At 37.5% G+C, this 14,580-nt stretch overlaps 1 protein-coding gene across 1 annotated transcript in view; it reads left to right on the top strand.

The window, feature by feature from the left end:
* MYO16 (myosin XVI) overlaps nt 1-14,580 on the top strand; it is a 583,910-nt gene that overhangs the window by 99,416 nt on the left and 469,914 nt on the right. Inside the window, exon 4 of the mRNA XM_019039479.4 lies at nt 3,458-3,601. Within this exon, the coding sequence (XP_018895024.4) occupies nt 3,458-3,601 (144 nt within the window). The remainder of the gene's footprint in view (nt 1-3,457; nt 3,602-14,580) is intronic.

The raw sequence follows: 14,580 nt of genomic DNA on the forward strand, positions 1-14,580 counted from the left end.
ATTTAGGTTTAAAAAATTACTAACGTTTTGTTGATTTTGGTGTGCAGGTCTTACTGATATTTTGTCAGATTTGTCCCTAAGTATTTCAATATTCTTAATGCTATTTTAATTTAAAAATTATTTTTCAAAGGCTTACCACTAGCATATAGAAATATCTTTGTTTTTTGTATAGTGATCTTGTATCTTTCAAATTTGCTATCTTAATTATTGGTTCTAATAACTTTGTATATTCCATTATATTTTCTACATAGATGATCATGTCATATGCGAATAATGGCAGTTTTAATTTTTGCTTTTCAATCTAGATTAATTTGGCTTCTTATTCATTCCTTTTTGCCATGGCTAGTACTGCCAGTGGAATGTTGAAGGGAAGTGGTAAAAGTGAACATGCTTGTCATCTTCTTGGTTTCAGTGGAAGGGGTGGAAGATTTCTTGGAGACAATTATTAGCTCTTGCTTTGTTATCCAGTCTAATACTCCCTGCCTTTTAACTATGTCATTTAGAATATTTGCACTTATTTATATGGTTACTTATATGTTTGGTTGAAATCTACCATCTTCCTTTTTTTTAGTACTTGTGTCATTTGTTTTTCTTTCCTCTTTTTCCGCCTTCTTTAGGTTTGAGTATTTTTCGTGATTCAATTTTAACTCTTTAGTGGTATTACGCACAGTGCATGTTATTTTGGTGGTTGCTTTAGTATTTTTAGGATACATCTTTGACATAACCCTCTCTTGTTTCAAGTGGCATCCTACCCATTCACATGTAGCATAAAAACATTCCTTACAATATTATGTTTTCATTTCTCCCCTTCCCGCCTTTGTTTTATTGCTGTGATATATTTTAATCTGTATATATTATAAGCCTTTTACTCTCTTGTGATTTTTAAACAATTATATTTTAAACATACTAAATGAGAAAATATATGTAACTCACATAGTCACAATTCTCAGTGCTCTTCATTTTGATATAATCTTTTAAAAAGATTTCTCACAGATCACTGATGCTCTGCCATTTTTAAAAAATCATTTTTCTTTTCTTGTCATATTTTGTTTAATATATGTTGCTGCTTTGGAGTTCATTCATCTTTTTTTCTGAAATATCTAGTCTGCTGTTGATCCCATCTAAGCCATTAAAGGTCTCATCTCTGAAAGTTAAATTTGAGTCTTTTTAATATCTTTCATTTATGTACTTAACATCTTCAATAGATCCCCTCACTTTCTGAACATAGGGAATATAGTTATAAATACGGTTTTAACACCTGATTTGCTCATTCTAACAGGTGTATCTCTTCTTGGTTTGTTTCCATTATCAATTTTTCTGTTCATTGTGGATCCTATTTTCCTGCTTTTTTGTATAGTTGGCAATTTTTTTGGTGGATTCTAGACAGAGTAAATTTTGCCTTGTTGGGTATTCAATATTTTTGTAAATAATCTTGAACTCTTTGGGGGCTATTAAGTTATTTGGAAACAGTTTCATCTTTTCAGGGCCTGAATTTAAAATTTTTTAGTTGGGAACAGAACAGCATTTAGTTTAGGACTCATATTTCCCTCCACTGAAGCAAAACACATCTAGCACTCTACCCAGTGCTCTGTCAGTTACACGGTTTTCAGTCTGGTTGGCAGGAACAGGCACCGTTTCTTGCAATTTATGAGCCCTGAGTCCTCTTTCTTTTCAGGCAGTTCTTTGCCTGACCTTGGGCAGTTTCCTAGAGTGCATGTGCTGATCATTATTCAGCTGAGCACTTGAGGGAGGCATTCTTTAGAACTTTAAAGTTTTTCTCTGTGCAGCTTTGTCCTCTCTGCTACTCTGCTCTGAAATTTAGCCACCCTGGTCTCTCAAGACATTTCAAGAGCCAGCCCTGGTCAAGCCAAGTTCTTCTCCCTGTGCTGTAGCTTGGGAACTCTCTCAAGGTAGGAGGCTGGAACAGTAGTAGGGCTTATTTTGTTTGCTGCCCATCATTCAGAGGTCATATATTTTGTTTTTCTTTTTTAGTTGATTCAAGCAGGAAGGTACGTCTGGTCTCTGTTACAGGGAAGCAGAAATTCTACAATGATTTGTTTTTAATGGTACTATCCAGTAAATTGGTGGGTAAATTTGTGTGCCAGTGCTTCCAGTGGGATATTGATTGGCATTCCTTTGGGGAGAGAAATCTGTTCTATGTATACACATCACAGAAAAAGTATGTATCTCATAACCCAGAAATTTTGCTGACCTATTTAATAATAGGTTTTTAAAAACTAATTGTACTAATATGCATTTAGCATTATGTAACTTATAGATGTAAATATGAAAGATACTCGTAAGGCTGGGTGTGGTGGTTCTCGCCTGTAATCCCAGCACTTTGGGAGGCCGAGGTGGGCGGATCACGATGTCAAGAGATTGAGACCATCCTGGCCAACATGGTGATACCCCATCTCTACTAAAAATACAAAAATTAGCTGGGTGTGGTGGCATGCACCTCTAGTCCCAGCTACTCAGGAGGCTGAGGCAGGAGAATTACTTGAACCTGGGAAGTGGAGGTTGCAGTGAGCTGAGATCGCGCCACTGCACTCCAGTCTGGTGACAAAGTGAGACTCTGTTTCAAAAAAAAAAAAAAAGAAAAAGAAAAATACTCATAAAAGGACTGGATAATTTGAAGAGGCCAATGCAAATAAATATCTGGGACTTTTCAAAAGTAAACATTCAAGATGGTAAAGGCAGAACAACAAGGTACAGGACTCATCCAAGTGCAGTGGCATAGATTGTACACCCGTGATGCCAGCCCTGACTTATATATACAATATTTACCTGAGTTTGAACTATAAATAGTAAATAAAGTTAAGTTGCTGGATGGTTTGATTTAGTAAATTATTGAACATATATAAAATGCAACATTATAAAATCATTAAAATTCATTTTAGGAGACTCTTAAATTTCAGCTGTTAAATCTTACAATATGACACGCTGTGAAACGTGACTAGGGTGAAGGTTACAGATGGGAATGTTGAGGAATTAAGTTAGAGGGATTCTGAAGGGCCTTGTCTATCTTGGATGCCATTAAATAGTTACACTTTATTCTTTTGACAGTGACAAAGGATGCATGTTTTAGAGTAGAAGGGTATTATGATCAACTCTGTATTTTTAGAAAGATAATTATTGTAAATGGTTCAAGTTTTTTTTAAATAATCCTATCTACAAATGAAATAAAAACCAGTAAGTGAAGTACTTTTTTCGACCTTCCTACTATCTACTCTGATTTTCTTCTTTCTGTCTGCTGTTCCTTGACCTAGTTCCCCAGAAGTCTTGCGTATGTTCTTTTCCTTGTTTGTTAGTTGGGGAAATACATCTTTTCCCAGGTTAGCTTCACCTCTCAACTCCCAAAATTGGCATTGAAGTTTTTTTTAAATCTGTGGACATTTGGAATAAGCCATATCACAGTTTGTAATAATTTGATATTTCCTTGTATTCTTTCTTTTAGTGTGCTCGGTATGATAATGCCTTCATTGCAGAAATTCTGATTGACAGAGGAGTCAACGTCAACCACCAGGATGAAGACTTCTGGACGCCCATGCACATTGCCTGTGCCTGCGATAACCCTGATATTGTCCTGCTTCTTGTATTAGTAAGTAAAGCAATTCAGTTTACCATTTGAAGATTTGATGGCATGTAAAAGGCTATATATTTAACTAATGCTATTTTACAATATGTAATATTTTGGTTGAGAAAAATCTGCATATGTTATCATGTATCTCCCTAGAACACAAGATAATTAGAGACTAAGGTTGTGGGTCACATAGTTTATAAAACAATTTGTGCAGATACTATGCCAAATGCAACTTCTCTTGCCTTTCCTTGGGAATTATATGCCTTGATACAAGTCAGTTTCAACTAAAATGGTTTGATAATTTCGCTTTTCAATTCATTCTTATTTTTAAATTTTTAGCCAAAGAGGCATAACATTATGAGGAGATATGGTTTATATTGAATCTTTTTTTTTCTTGGTTACATCTAGTAAAGAAGTGTCTACAATGTTTGTTTACATGAAAACGAGAACTTTAAATATAAAAAGCATTGGAGTTTGTTGTTTTGGTTGTTATTTTCAGTTAATCTTACATCCAGACGTTGATCCTCACACATGCTTTATTTTGGAATAGTGATCTCTAGAAAGTATTTCAAGAAACTATTTACAATTTTTAGAAAACACACTGGAATATATGAGCAAGAATGATTTGCTTTTATTTTATTTATTTAAAAAATTAACTTCTTAATGCCTTGCTATTATGCACCTGGATTTTCACATTTTTTTATGTAGACTCTCAAGAATTTACACAAAAGCAAACTGATGCTCGAATATATTAAACAACTTGCCATAAGCCAAAAGCAAACTATAGTTAAGAACTCAAGTTCATTGTCAGAAGTCCATTTTTTGTCACTGAGCCATGCTACCAATATTGGTTTCCCATGCCTGCCATACCAATTACCGCATAGTTGGTGGCTGAACACAAGCACCGTTGCGGAGGTTAGAAGTCTGAAGTCAAGGTGTGGACAGGGCCGTGCTCCCCCTGTAGGCCCTAGTGATGAAACTTTCCTTAGTGCTTCCTAGTTACGGTGACCCCTGCAGTCCCTGATGTTCCTTAGACTATAGCAGCATCACTCCAGTCTCTGCCTCCATCAGCACATGACTTTCTTCTGTGTCAGTGTGTCCAAATCTCTCATTCTTTCCTTTCAGAAGACACCAGTCATAGGATTTAGGGCCCACCCTAAGGCAGGTGGCCTCATTTAACTTGATTACATCTCCGAAGACCTTATTCGCCAATAAGATCGCATCTACACTGCTAGGGAGCATAGCTTTTTTCTGGAAAACATTTTAAATACACCATACTGCCCCTCTTCCCCCCCTCTTAAAATTATGAACAAAAATATTTTGGGATTAAAGGCTGTACATTGGGACTGTCTTAATCTTGTATGAGGTTTAATTTTGTCTAGTTTTCTCTGATTTGTCCTTCAAGAATATGTATACTTTCTTTTTTTTTACAGTAGAAATATATGTCACTAAAAAATGTATTTCTTTCAAATTCTGGAAGATGGAGGGTATATTAAGGAAAGACAAAGGAAACAAAGATTATTTAGCTGAAATATAAATTTTTAGAGGGCTAGTACTGTACATAAAAAAGCATGAGAAGCTACCTGACTCATTTATAAAACAAGATTTTTGTTTTGTAGATACAGAGCCTAAGAAGTACTAAATTGCCAGTTCACCGTAAAGGCCATAGAATTTCTCCAGAATTGAAAAAAACTATAAAATATATTACAGAAAGGAACCAAATCACCTTTCGAGTAATGCTGTGACCTGATCAACTTTAGACATCTTTAGAATGCTAACAACTCATAGAGCACTCAGCTGGGTCATTTAAGGAGGAACTACGTTCATAGTAGTTATTTGATACATTTTTTGATAGTTCAACTAGCTGCTTTAATTATAAAAGAATGAGATAGGCTTGATTCATGGCTTTTGCAGTTTTTCTATGTTCTGATTTCTTTTTTTCTAAATACTAGTTTTAATTTTTTTCAAAGCCCATCCTTATTTCTTTCCTCTGACTGATTATTATTAATTAAATTAAGCCGTGCCAAAAGAAGCTCTTTCTTCCTGCATGCAAAATGGCCATACTTATTCTCACAAATGAATATTCATATGGTTGTGCTTAAAATTTTAAAATCCTTCTTCCATTTTTTCAATGCAAATGTCTGGACACAGGCTTCAGTTTCTTGAGTTCAGAAAGGTTTGTGAGATCTCAGTTTCACTGCCAGCCAGGATTCCCTTCCTCCATTCTGAATGTAGCAGTTTCTTATTTCTGATGGGAAAGAGCAAGAGGACTTGCCTTCTTTCTGTAGTCTCTACTGAGTCTAGATCGTGGTATCCCACACGATACTCACAATTAAATATTGCAGGAACAGCCCTGAATTGATGAACCAAATTATGACAAAGAAAAGAAGAGTCAGATCTGAGTTATATTTCAAGCAAAGTAGCTCATAAAATAACAGTGTAGTGACTCAGGTGCAGTATCTATAACTACATGAAATGACTCCCCTTCAGCATCTAGGAGACTGGTATCACAGATAGCATATGATAAGGTTCGGCCATGTCCCCACTCCAATCTCATCTTGGAGTTCCCATAATCCCCACATGTCATAAGAGGTAACTGAATCATAGGCGTGGTTTCCCCCATGCTATTCTCATGACGGTAAGTTCTCATGAGATCCTATGGTTTCATAAGGGGCTTTCTCCTTCACTGGGCTCTCATTATTTCCCCTGCTGCCCTATGAAGAGGTGCCTTCCACCATGATTTTAAGTTTCCTGAGGCCTCCCCAGCCATGCAGAAGTGTGAGTCAGTTAAACCTCTTTTCTTTATAAATTACCCAGTCTAGGGTATTTCTTCACAGCAGCGTGAGAACAGGCTAATACAGCATAATTGTCAGAACTAGCATTTATAGTCTAGAGGTAGCAAAACACTTGGACCACCTTGAGCACAAGAAGGAGGCATGTTTATAACCAGAGCTAGGATTGGGGCAGGCCATCAGGACTGGTATCTGGCGTAACAACATAATTATAAAAATAAATTAGATATACTGGCAAGTTACTCAGACCTTTCCTGTGACTCCTTGTGTAACTGAGGTAATAGACATTAGCCTTCTTCATGCTGAGGCTAAGCAGCATCTTCCAAAGGAAATTTGATTAAAAAATGGCACCAATCCTGGTTTCCTAAATGAACGTTTAGAAAAAGGGTAACAATTTGGAGAAGTGTTATATTGTTGTCCTAACTAGGAATACCCTCACATCATTGTCAGACTCAGCGCTAAGTTCATTAGGATGTGGAGAGTTCTAGACACTCCTTCTCTGTACTTTTATTTTATCTTCCTATTCTTTGATACGTGCCCGCATTTACTGTTAAGATTACCAGCACATTATCTGTGTTCCTTGATATTTCATCCCATTACGAATATTATACTTGTTTAAATAATGACTTCTTTTTCTCTTTGTTCTTATGAGATACAGTTTCTGTAACTCCTATTTGTTCCCATGGCAACAACTCAATCGCATTAATGGCCAGTTGCCTTTAAAATAAACATCTCTGGAAAAATTTGATGTATATTCAGTAATTCTTTATCTAACTAACACCAGCTTCAGGTTAGGCATTTAATAAATAATTAGCTTCTAGCAAGTCACAGAAGTAGTTAGCACATGCATGCATTGCTGTTTGTTAAAACGGTGCCTAGCACTTGATAGATGCTTAGTGTATGCTTGAATATCAACTCTCAAGCTAAGTATATGAATCAACAAATGAATGAAAGAAAGCAGGCCAGTTTTTGGAATTCAGCCTGAAAAATATTGACAATATTAACTCATATGTAATAAAAGCTGCCATATAACCACATCCATCCTTTTACATATTCTAGACTTCTTTACCTCACGTGCTCTACGCTTGTATTACAAGTGCTTGCTTTAGCACACAAATCATCTCAATATCTGATGAGTTTTCTTTTCCTTACCAAACAGAATTGAGGGAGAAAAAAAACTAGTTGTGTTTCATGGATGATCATAGAGTTAAATCTATAATTTTCAAATTATTAGCAATATTTTCATGGCTCAGCAATGTCCTGTTTCTCACAGTGTAGAATAATCCAACCTAATATACAAAGTAATATATCTGTTAGTTGCTCTCATTCAATGACTTCTACTAACCAATCATCATCTTCATTCACTTAATAAATATAAATTATCACCAATTATGTGTGAACATAAGGCCTGCCCTGAGGGAAATTACAGTTTGTTTATTCATTCATTCATTTACTAAATATTTATTGAATGACTACTATGTTTGAGATGCTGCACAGTTAATGAGAAGATATTTTATACTCCACAGTAATGGTGAAAACAAACAATGCAATTAATCAAATGAACCCCTGGGAAATTTGATTAATGGATTAAGCAAATCTGAGTAGCTGTATTCATACCATGTTATAGCCAGCCTAAGTATCCATCCACAGAAGCAATTTACTCTGAATAAGTGTTGATAAAATATGTTGTCATAAAAATTCTAATTATTGTAAAAATACATTCCTGCCAATAACCTCAAAAGATAAGTGTATTTTACTTGCCAGATGAAACGCTATTGTCCAATGTGGAAGGCTGTATGCTCCACCTTCTTTCCATTTTCCAGAGCTTGATGATGGGCCAGAGAGACTGTGCAGCATTGATTCATTTATTAAATCTGTGGTAGCCGTCTGTGTGTACTCAAGGGAGTCAGCAGTGAGCACAAGCAGAAAAGCCCTGCCTTTTAGAGCTTACATTCTATTAAGGAAAAGCAGATAAAACACACAAATGACTAAAATTTATAGTATATCAACTAGTAAGAGGTTTTGGAAAGGTCAGGAAGAAAGGAACAGAGTATTAAGGAAGGCTTCATGAAAAAGGTGACATGTGAGCCAGGAGCTACGTGGATACGTGGGTGCGAGTGTGCCAGCCAGAGGGGATGGTACATAGAAAGCTATGTGGCAGGGTCTATGTATTGGAGGGACAGCAAGGAGACCAGCACAGCTGCAGTGAAGTGACAGGGGTCAGGGGATAGATGTACTCCGAATGACATGGTGAGGTCAAGCCTTTGCAAGGACTTGAGAATCTGCTTTCAACTAGGTGATTAGGGAAGCCCTGGGGAGAAGGAGGTACAGAAAGAAGTGACGTGATGGCTTCAGTTTAAGAGGATCACGTTTGCTGCTCTGTTGAAATTCTACAACTGAGAAGAACAGGGAACATTTAGGTATCTGTTGTCCAGACTAGAAGTGGTGGAGGTGGCAAGAAGTGGTTGACATCTGGATATACAGGATTTTGAAGGCAGAGTTGTCTGTATTTTGTGTGATTGGATTTAGGGTGGAGAGAAAGGAGTCACAGATGACTTCCACTTTTTTAGCCTGAAACCTGAAAAGTTGACATTGTAATTTTTGTTTGCTGAGATAGAGAAAGTTAGAATAGAGTGAATGGCAGAAGATTGGGTATAAAAATGAATGAAGGATATATTCAAGCCACATTTTTCAAGTTCTTCAGGAAGTCATCCATAAAAATAATTTTATTGATGTGTGAGGTGATTTATTCTGAGTTGCTAAGGAGGGACATGTGAGTGTGTGTGTAGAGGGGCATCGTCTACCTGACAGCACTAGAACAGTGCTACCTGAATTGAGCCACAAATGTGTTTTGTTTTGGAGGAGGCTCAGCTACTGTGAATGAAAACTCTAGCAGATACTAACAGTTAACTTTTATGCAGCCCTCCCTATGCAGCAGGCATTTTTCACATGCTTTACAATTAGTAACTCCCTTGATTCTCACAGAATTCTATTATGAAAGTGCCAGCGTTTTCTGCTTTATGTAGCTGAGGCTACTGATTCAAGAACGAGGCAAATCTACATGCTGAAGTCCAGACAGTATTAGTCACAGGGACAAGATTTGATCCCATAAAGGCCAGCATCAGAACTTGGACCCCTGACCACTCTAATCTGGTGCTATATTGCTTATAATTCATTCAGAGCTAAGAGTCCCTAAGTGGGCTAATAATATCATGATTTTCACTGTAATATTATCATACATTTATTTTTAAAACACAGCTTTTTAACTTGATTATTTAAAATTGGGGAAGAATATTAAGAAATATTACACAGTAGAGGGCCGGGCATGGTGGATCACGCATGTAATCCCAGCACTTTGGGAGGCCGAGGTGGGCAGATTATGAGGTCAGGAGATGGAGACCATCCACCATCCTGGCTAACATGGTGAAACCCCGTCTCTACTAAAAATACGAAAAATTAGCTGGGCATGGTGGCAGGCACCTGTAGTCCCAGCTGCTCGGGAGGCTGAGGCAGGAGAATGGTGTGAACATGGGGGGCGGAGCCTGCAGTGAGCCGAGATCACGCCATTGCACTCCAGCCTGGGCGACAGAGTGAGACTCCGTCTCAAAAAAAATAAATAAATAACACAGTAGATTCTTCTTATTTAAGGTAGTTTGTTCTATAGAGTCATTATGAACACAGATACTTAGCAAATACTGAGCTTCGCTCCTAGAGGAAATACAAGGTTAGGTTCCTTCAAATCTCTGGTCATGATATTTTCGTAAACAGATCAGCATATCACCAAATTTTATGTGTCTGTTTGCAGGCACCTTATTTAATATATAATATTGCTTTTTTTAGCACTTATACATATATTATTAAAAAATCTTTGATGCATTAAAACGAAGGCAGCATACTAAATAAAGACAAAAGCATTGGCCTGTTATACATCATACATTTGTAATAGCAGGAAGTGTGCAATTAATTTCCATTTACCATCCCTTCTTCTCTAGAAAAATTGATATCGCTTCCTCACAATTTCATCAAGATGCTTGTAAATTCCCTTGGTTTGCTTATAGAACATCTTTAAAGATAATCATATTTTCAACATATTTTCATCTCTAGGAACTCTTCATGCCATGGGCTCCCCACCTATGTTGGACAGAGTTTTTACTAGTAGGCAACAAAATCCATACTAGTTAGAATAATCGGAAAGGGGATTTAAAAATCATATTAGTTTGCTTACAGGATCTCCAGGGAAACCAGGGAATGAACTTGGCTGCCACACAGCCAAGAAAATTGCCCAAGCATACACAGAACTGTTCTAGCAAAATATCAATGCTGCCACCACCCACTGCTTGGCAGCATGGCACCAGGGCACTCAGAATTCCATCTCAGCTGCTGAGAAGAGTCAATTGCTTCTGCTATCAAGCTTTCTGGAAGGTATCATGTCCCATGGTGTGGGCAGGGCCTCTTGCTCTTCACTTCATTTTCCAGTGTGTCAGCTTGGTGGCCACTAGGTCGCATGTGGAATTCTGTCTGCAATGGAGCCTGGGAAATGTAGTTTCTAGCCTCCTAGAAAGTCCAGTGAGAAGGAAGTTGGCTACAAACTGCACACATGGTAGGAGAAAGGTAGTTATTAGCTAGAACCCCACGCCACTACTCAGCTGTGACTTTTTGGATTAATGTGTTCTTATGTCCCTAGCAGGACAATAGTCTTGAGAGCCAAGATGTGTAGAGAGAGAAAGCATCTTATAAGTTCTTTTTATTTATTTTTTATTATACTTTAAGTTCTAGGGTACATGTGCACAACCTGCAGGTTTGTCACATATGTATACATGTGACATGTTGGTGTGCTGCACCCATTAACTCGTCATTTACATTAGGTATATCTCCTAATGCTATCCCTCCCCCCTCCCCGATACCACAGCAATCCCTGATGTGTGATGTTCCCCTTCCTGTGTCCAAGTGTTCTCACTGTTCAATTCCCACCTATGAGTGAGAACATGTGGTGTTTGGTTTTCTGTCCTTGTGATAATTTGCTCAGAATGATCATTTCCAGCTTCATCCATGTCCCTACAAAGGACATGAACTCATCCTTTTTTATGGCTGCATAGTATTCCATGGTGTATATGTGCCACATTTTCTTAATCCAGTCTATCATTGTTGGACATTTGGGTTGGTTCCAAGTCTTTGCTATTGTGAATAGTGCTGCAATAAACATACGTGTGCATGTGCCTTTATAGCAGTATGATTTATAATCCTTTGGGTATATGCCCAGTAATGGGATGGCTGGGTCAAATGGTATTTCTAGTTCTAGATCCTTGAGGAATCGCCACACTGACTTCCACAATGGTTGAACTAGTTTACAGTCCCACCAACAGTGTAAAAGTGTTCCTCTTTCTCCACATCGTCTCCAGCACCTGTTGTTTCCTGACTTTTTTTAATGATCACCATTCTAATTGGTGTGAGATGGTATCTCATTGTGGTTTTGATTTGGATTTCTCTGATGGCCAGTGATGATGAGCATTTGTTCATGTGTCTGTTAGCTGCATAAATGTCTTCTTTTGAGAAGTGTCTGTTCATATCCTTCACCCACTTTTTGATGGGGTTGTTTGTTTTTTTCTTGTAAATTTGTTTGAGTTCTTTGTAGATCCTGGATATTAGCACTTTGTCAGATGAGTAAGTTGCAAAAATTTTCTCCCATTCTGTAGGATGCCCGTTCACTCTGATGGTAGTTTCTTTTGCTGTGCAGGAGCTCTTTTGTTTAATTAGATCCCATTTGTCAATTTTGGCTTTTGTTGTTGTTGCTTTTGGTGTTTTATACATGAAGTCCTTGCCCATGCCTACGTCCTGAATGGTACTGCCTAGGTTTTCTTCTAAGGTTTTTATGGTTTTAGGTCTAACATTTAAGTCTTTAATCCATTTCGAATTAATTTTTGTATAAGGTGTAAGGAAGGGATCCAGTTTCAGCTTTCTATGTATGGCTAGCCAGTTTTCCCAGCACCATTTATTAAATAGGGAATCCTTTCCCCATTTCTTGTTTTTGTCAGGTTTGTCAAAGATCAGATGGTTGTAGATGTGTGGTGTTATTTCTGAGGCCTCTGTTCTGTTCCATTGGTCTATATCTCTGTTTTGGTACCAGTACCATGCTGTTTTGGTTACTATAGACTTGTAGTATAGTTTGAAGTCAGGTAGCGTGATGCCTCCAGCTTTGTTCTTTTTGCTTAGGATTGTCTTGGCAATGCTGGCTGTTTTTTGGTTCCATATGAACTTTAAAGTAGTTTTTCCCAATTCTCTGAAGAGAGTCATTTGTAGCTTGATGGGGATGGCATTGAATCTATAAATTACCTTGGGCAGTATGGCCGTTTTCACAATATTGATTCTTCCTATCCATGTGCATGGAATGTTCTTCCATTTGTTTGTGTCCTCTTATTTCATTGAGCAGTGGTGTGTGGTTCTCCTTGAAGAGATCCTTCACATCCCTTGTAAGTTGGATTCCTAGGTATTTTATTCTCTTTGAAGCAATTGTGAATGAGAGATCCCTCATGATTTGGCTGTTTGTCTGTTATTCGTGTATAAGAATGCTTGAGATTTTTGCACATTGATTTTGTATCCTGAGACTTTGCTGAAGTTGCTTATCAGCTTAAGGAGATTTTGGGCTCAGACAATGGGGTTTTCTAGATATACAGTCATGTCATCTGCAAACAGGGACAATTTGACTTCCTCTTTTCCTAACTGAATACCCTTTATTTCTTTCTCCTTCCTGATTGCCCTGGACAGAACTTCCAATACTATGTTGAATAGGAGTGGTGAGAGAGGGCATCCCTGTCTTGTGCCAGTTTTCAAAGGGAATGCTTCTAGTTTTTGCCCATTCAGTATGATATTGGCTGTGGGCTTGTCATAAATAGCTGTTATTATTTTGAGCTACATCCCATCAATACCTAATTTATTTAGAGTTTTTAGCATGAAGGGCTGTTGAATTTTTTCAAAGGCCTTTTCTGCATCTATTGAGATAATCACGTGGTTTTTGTCTTTGGTTCTGTTTATATTCTGGATTACATTTATTGATTTATGTATGTTGAATCAGCCTTGCATCCCAGGGATGAAGCCCACTTGATCACAGTGGATAAGCTTTTTGATATGCTGCTGGATTCGGTTTGCCAGTATTTTATTGAGGATTTTTGCCTCAATATTCATCAAGGATATTGGTCTAAAATTCTTTTTTTGTTGTGTCTCTGCCAGGCTTTGGTATCAGGATGATTTCGGCCTCATAAAATGAGTTAGGGAGGATTCCCTCTTTTTCTATTGATTGGAATAGTTTCAGACGGAATGTTACCAGCTCCTCCTTGTACCTCTGGTAGAATTCAGCTGTGAATACTTCTAGTTCTGGACTTTTTTTGGTTGTTAGGCTATTAATTATTGCCTCAATTTCAGAGCCGGTTATTGGTCTATTCAGAGATTCATCTTCTTCCTGGTTTAGTTTTGGGAGAGTGTATGTGTCCAGGAATTTATCCATTTCTTCTAGATTTTCTAGTTTATTTGTGTAGAGGTGTTTATAATATTCTCTGATGGTAGTTTGTATTTCTGTGGGAGTGGTTGCGATATCCCCTTTATAATTTTTATTGATTCTTCTCTCTTCTTGTTTATTAGTCTTGCTAGCGGTCTATCAATTTTGTTGATCTTTTCAAAAAACCAGCTCCTGGATTCATTGATATTTTCAAGGGTTTTTTGTGTTTCTATCTCCTTCAGTTCTGCTCTGATCTTAGTTATTTCTTGCCTTCTGCTAGCTTTTGAATGTGTTTGCTCTTGCTTCTCTAGTTCTTTTAATTGAGATGTTAGGGTGTCAATTTTAGATCTTTCCTGCTTTCTCTTGTGGGCATTTAGTGCTATAAATTTCCCTCTACACACTGCTTTAAATGTGTCCCAGAGATTCTGGTATATTGTGTCTTTGTTCTCATTGGTTTCAAAGAACATCTTTATTTCTGCCTTCATTTCGTTATGTACCCAGTAGTCATTCAGGAGCCGGTTGTTCAGTTTCCATGTAGTTGAGTGGTTTTGAGTGAGTTTCTCAATCCTGAGTTCTAGTTTGATCGCACTGTGGTCCGAGAGACAGTTTGTTACAATTTCTATTCTTTTACATTTGCTGAGGAGTGCTTTACTTCCAACTGTGTGGTCAATTTTGGAATAAGTCTGATGTGGTGCTGAGAAGAATGTATATTCTGT

Source organism: Gorilla gorilla, chromosome 14, assembly GCF_029281585.2.
Source record: "Gorilla gorilla gorilla isolate KB3781 chromosome 14, NHGRI_mGorGor1-v2.1_pri, whole genome shotgun sequence".
NCBI classification, from domain to species: Eukaryota; Metazoa; Chordata; class Mammalia; order Primates; family Hominidae; genus Gorilla; species Gorilla gorilla.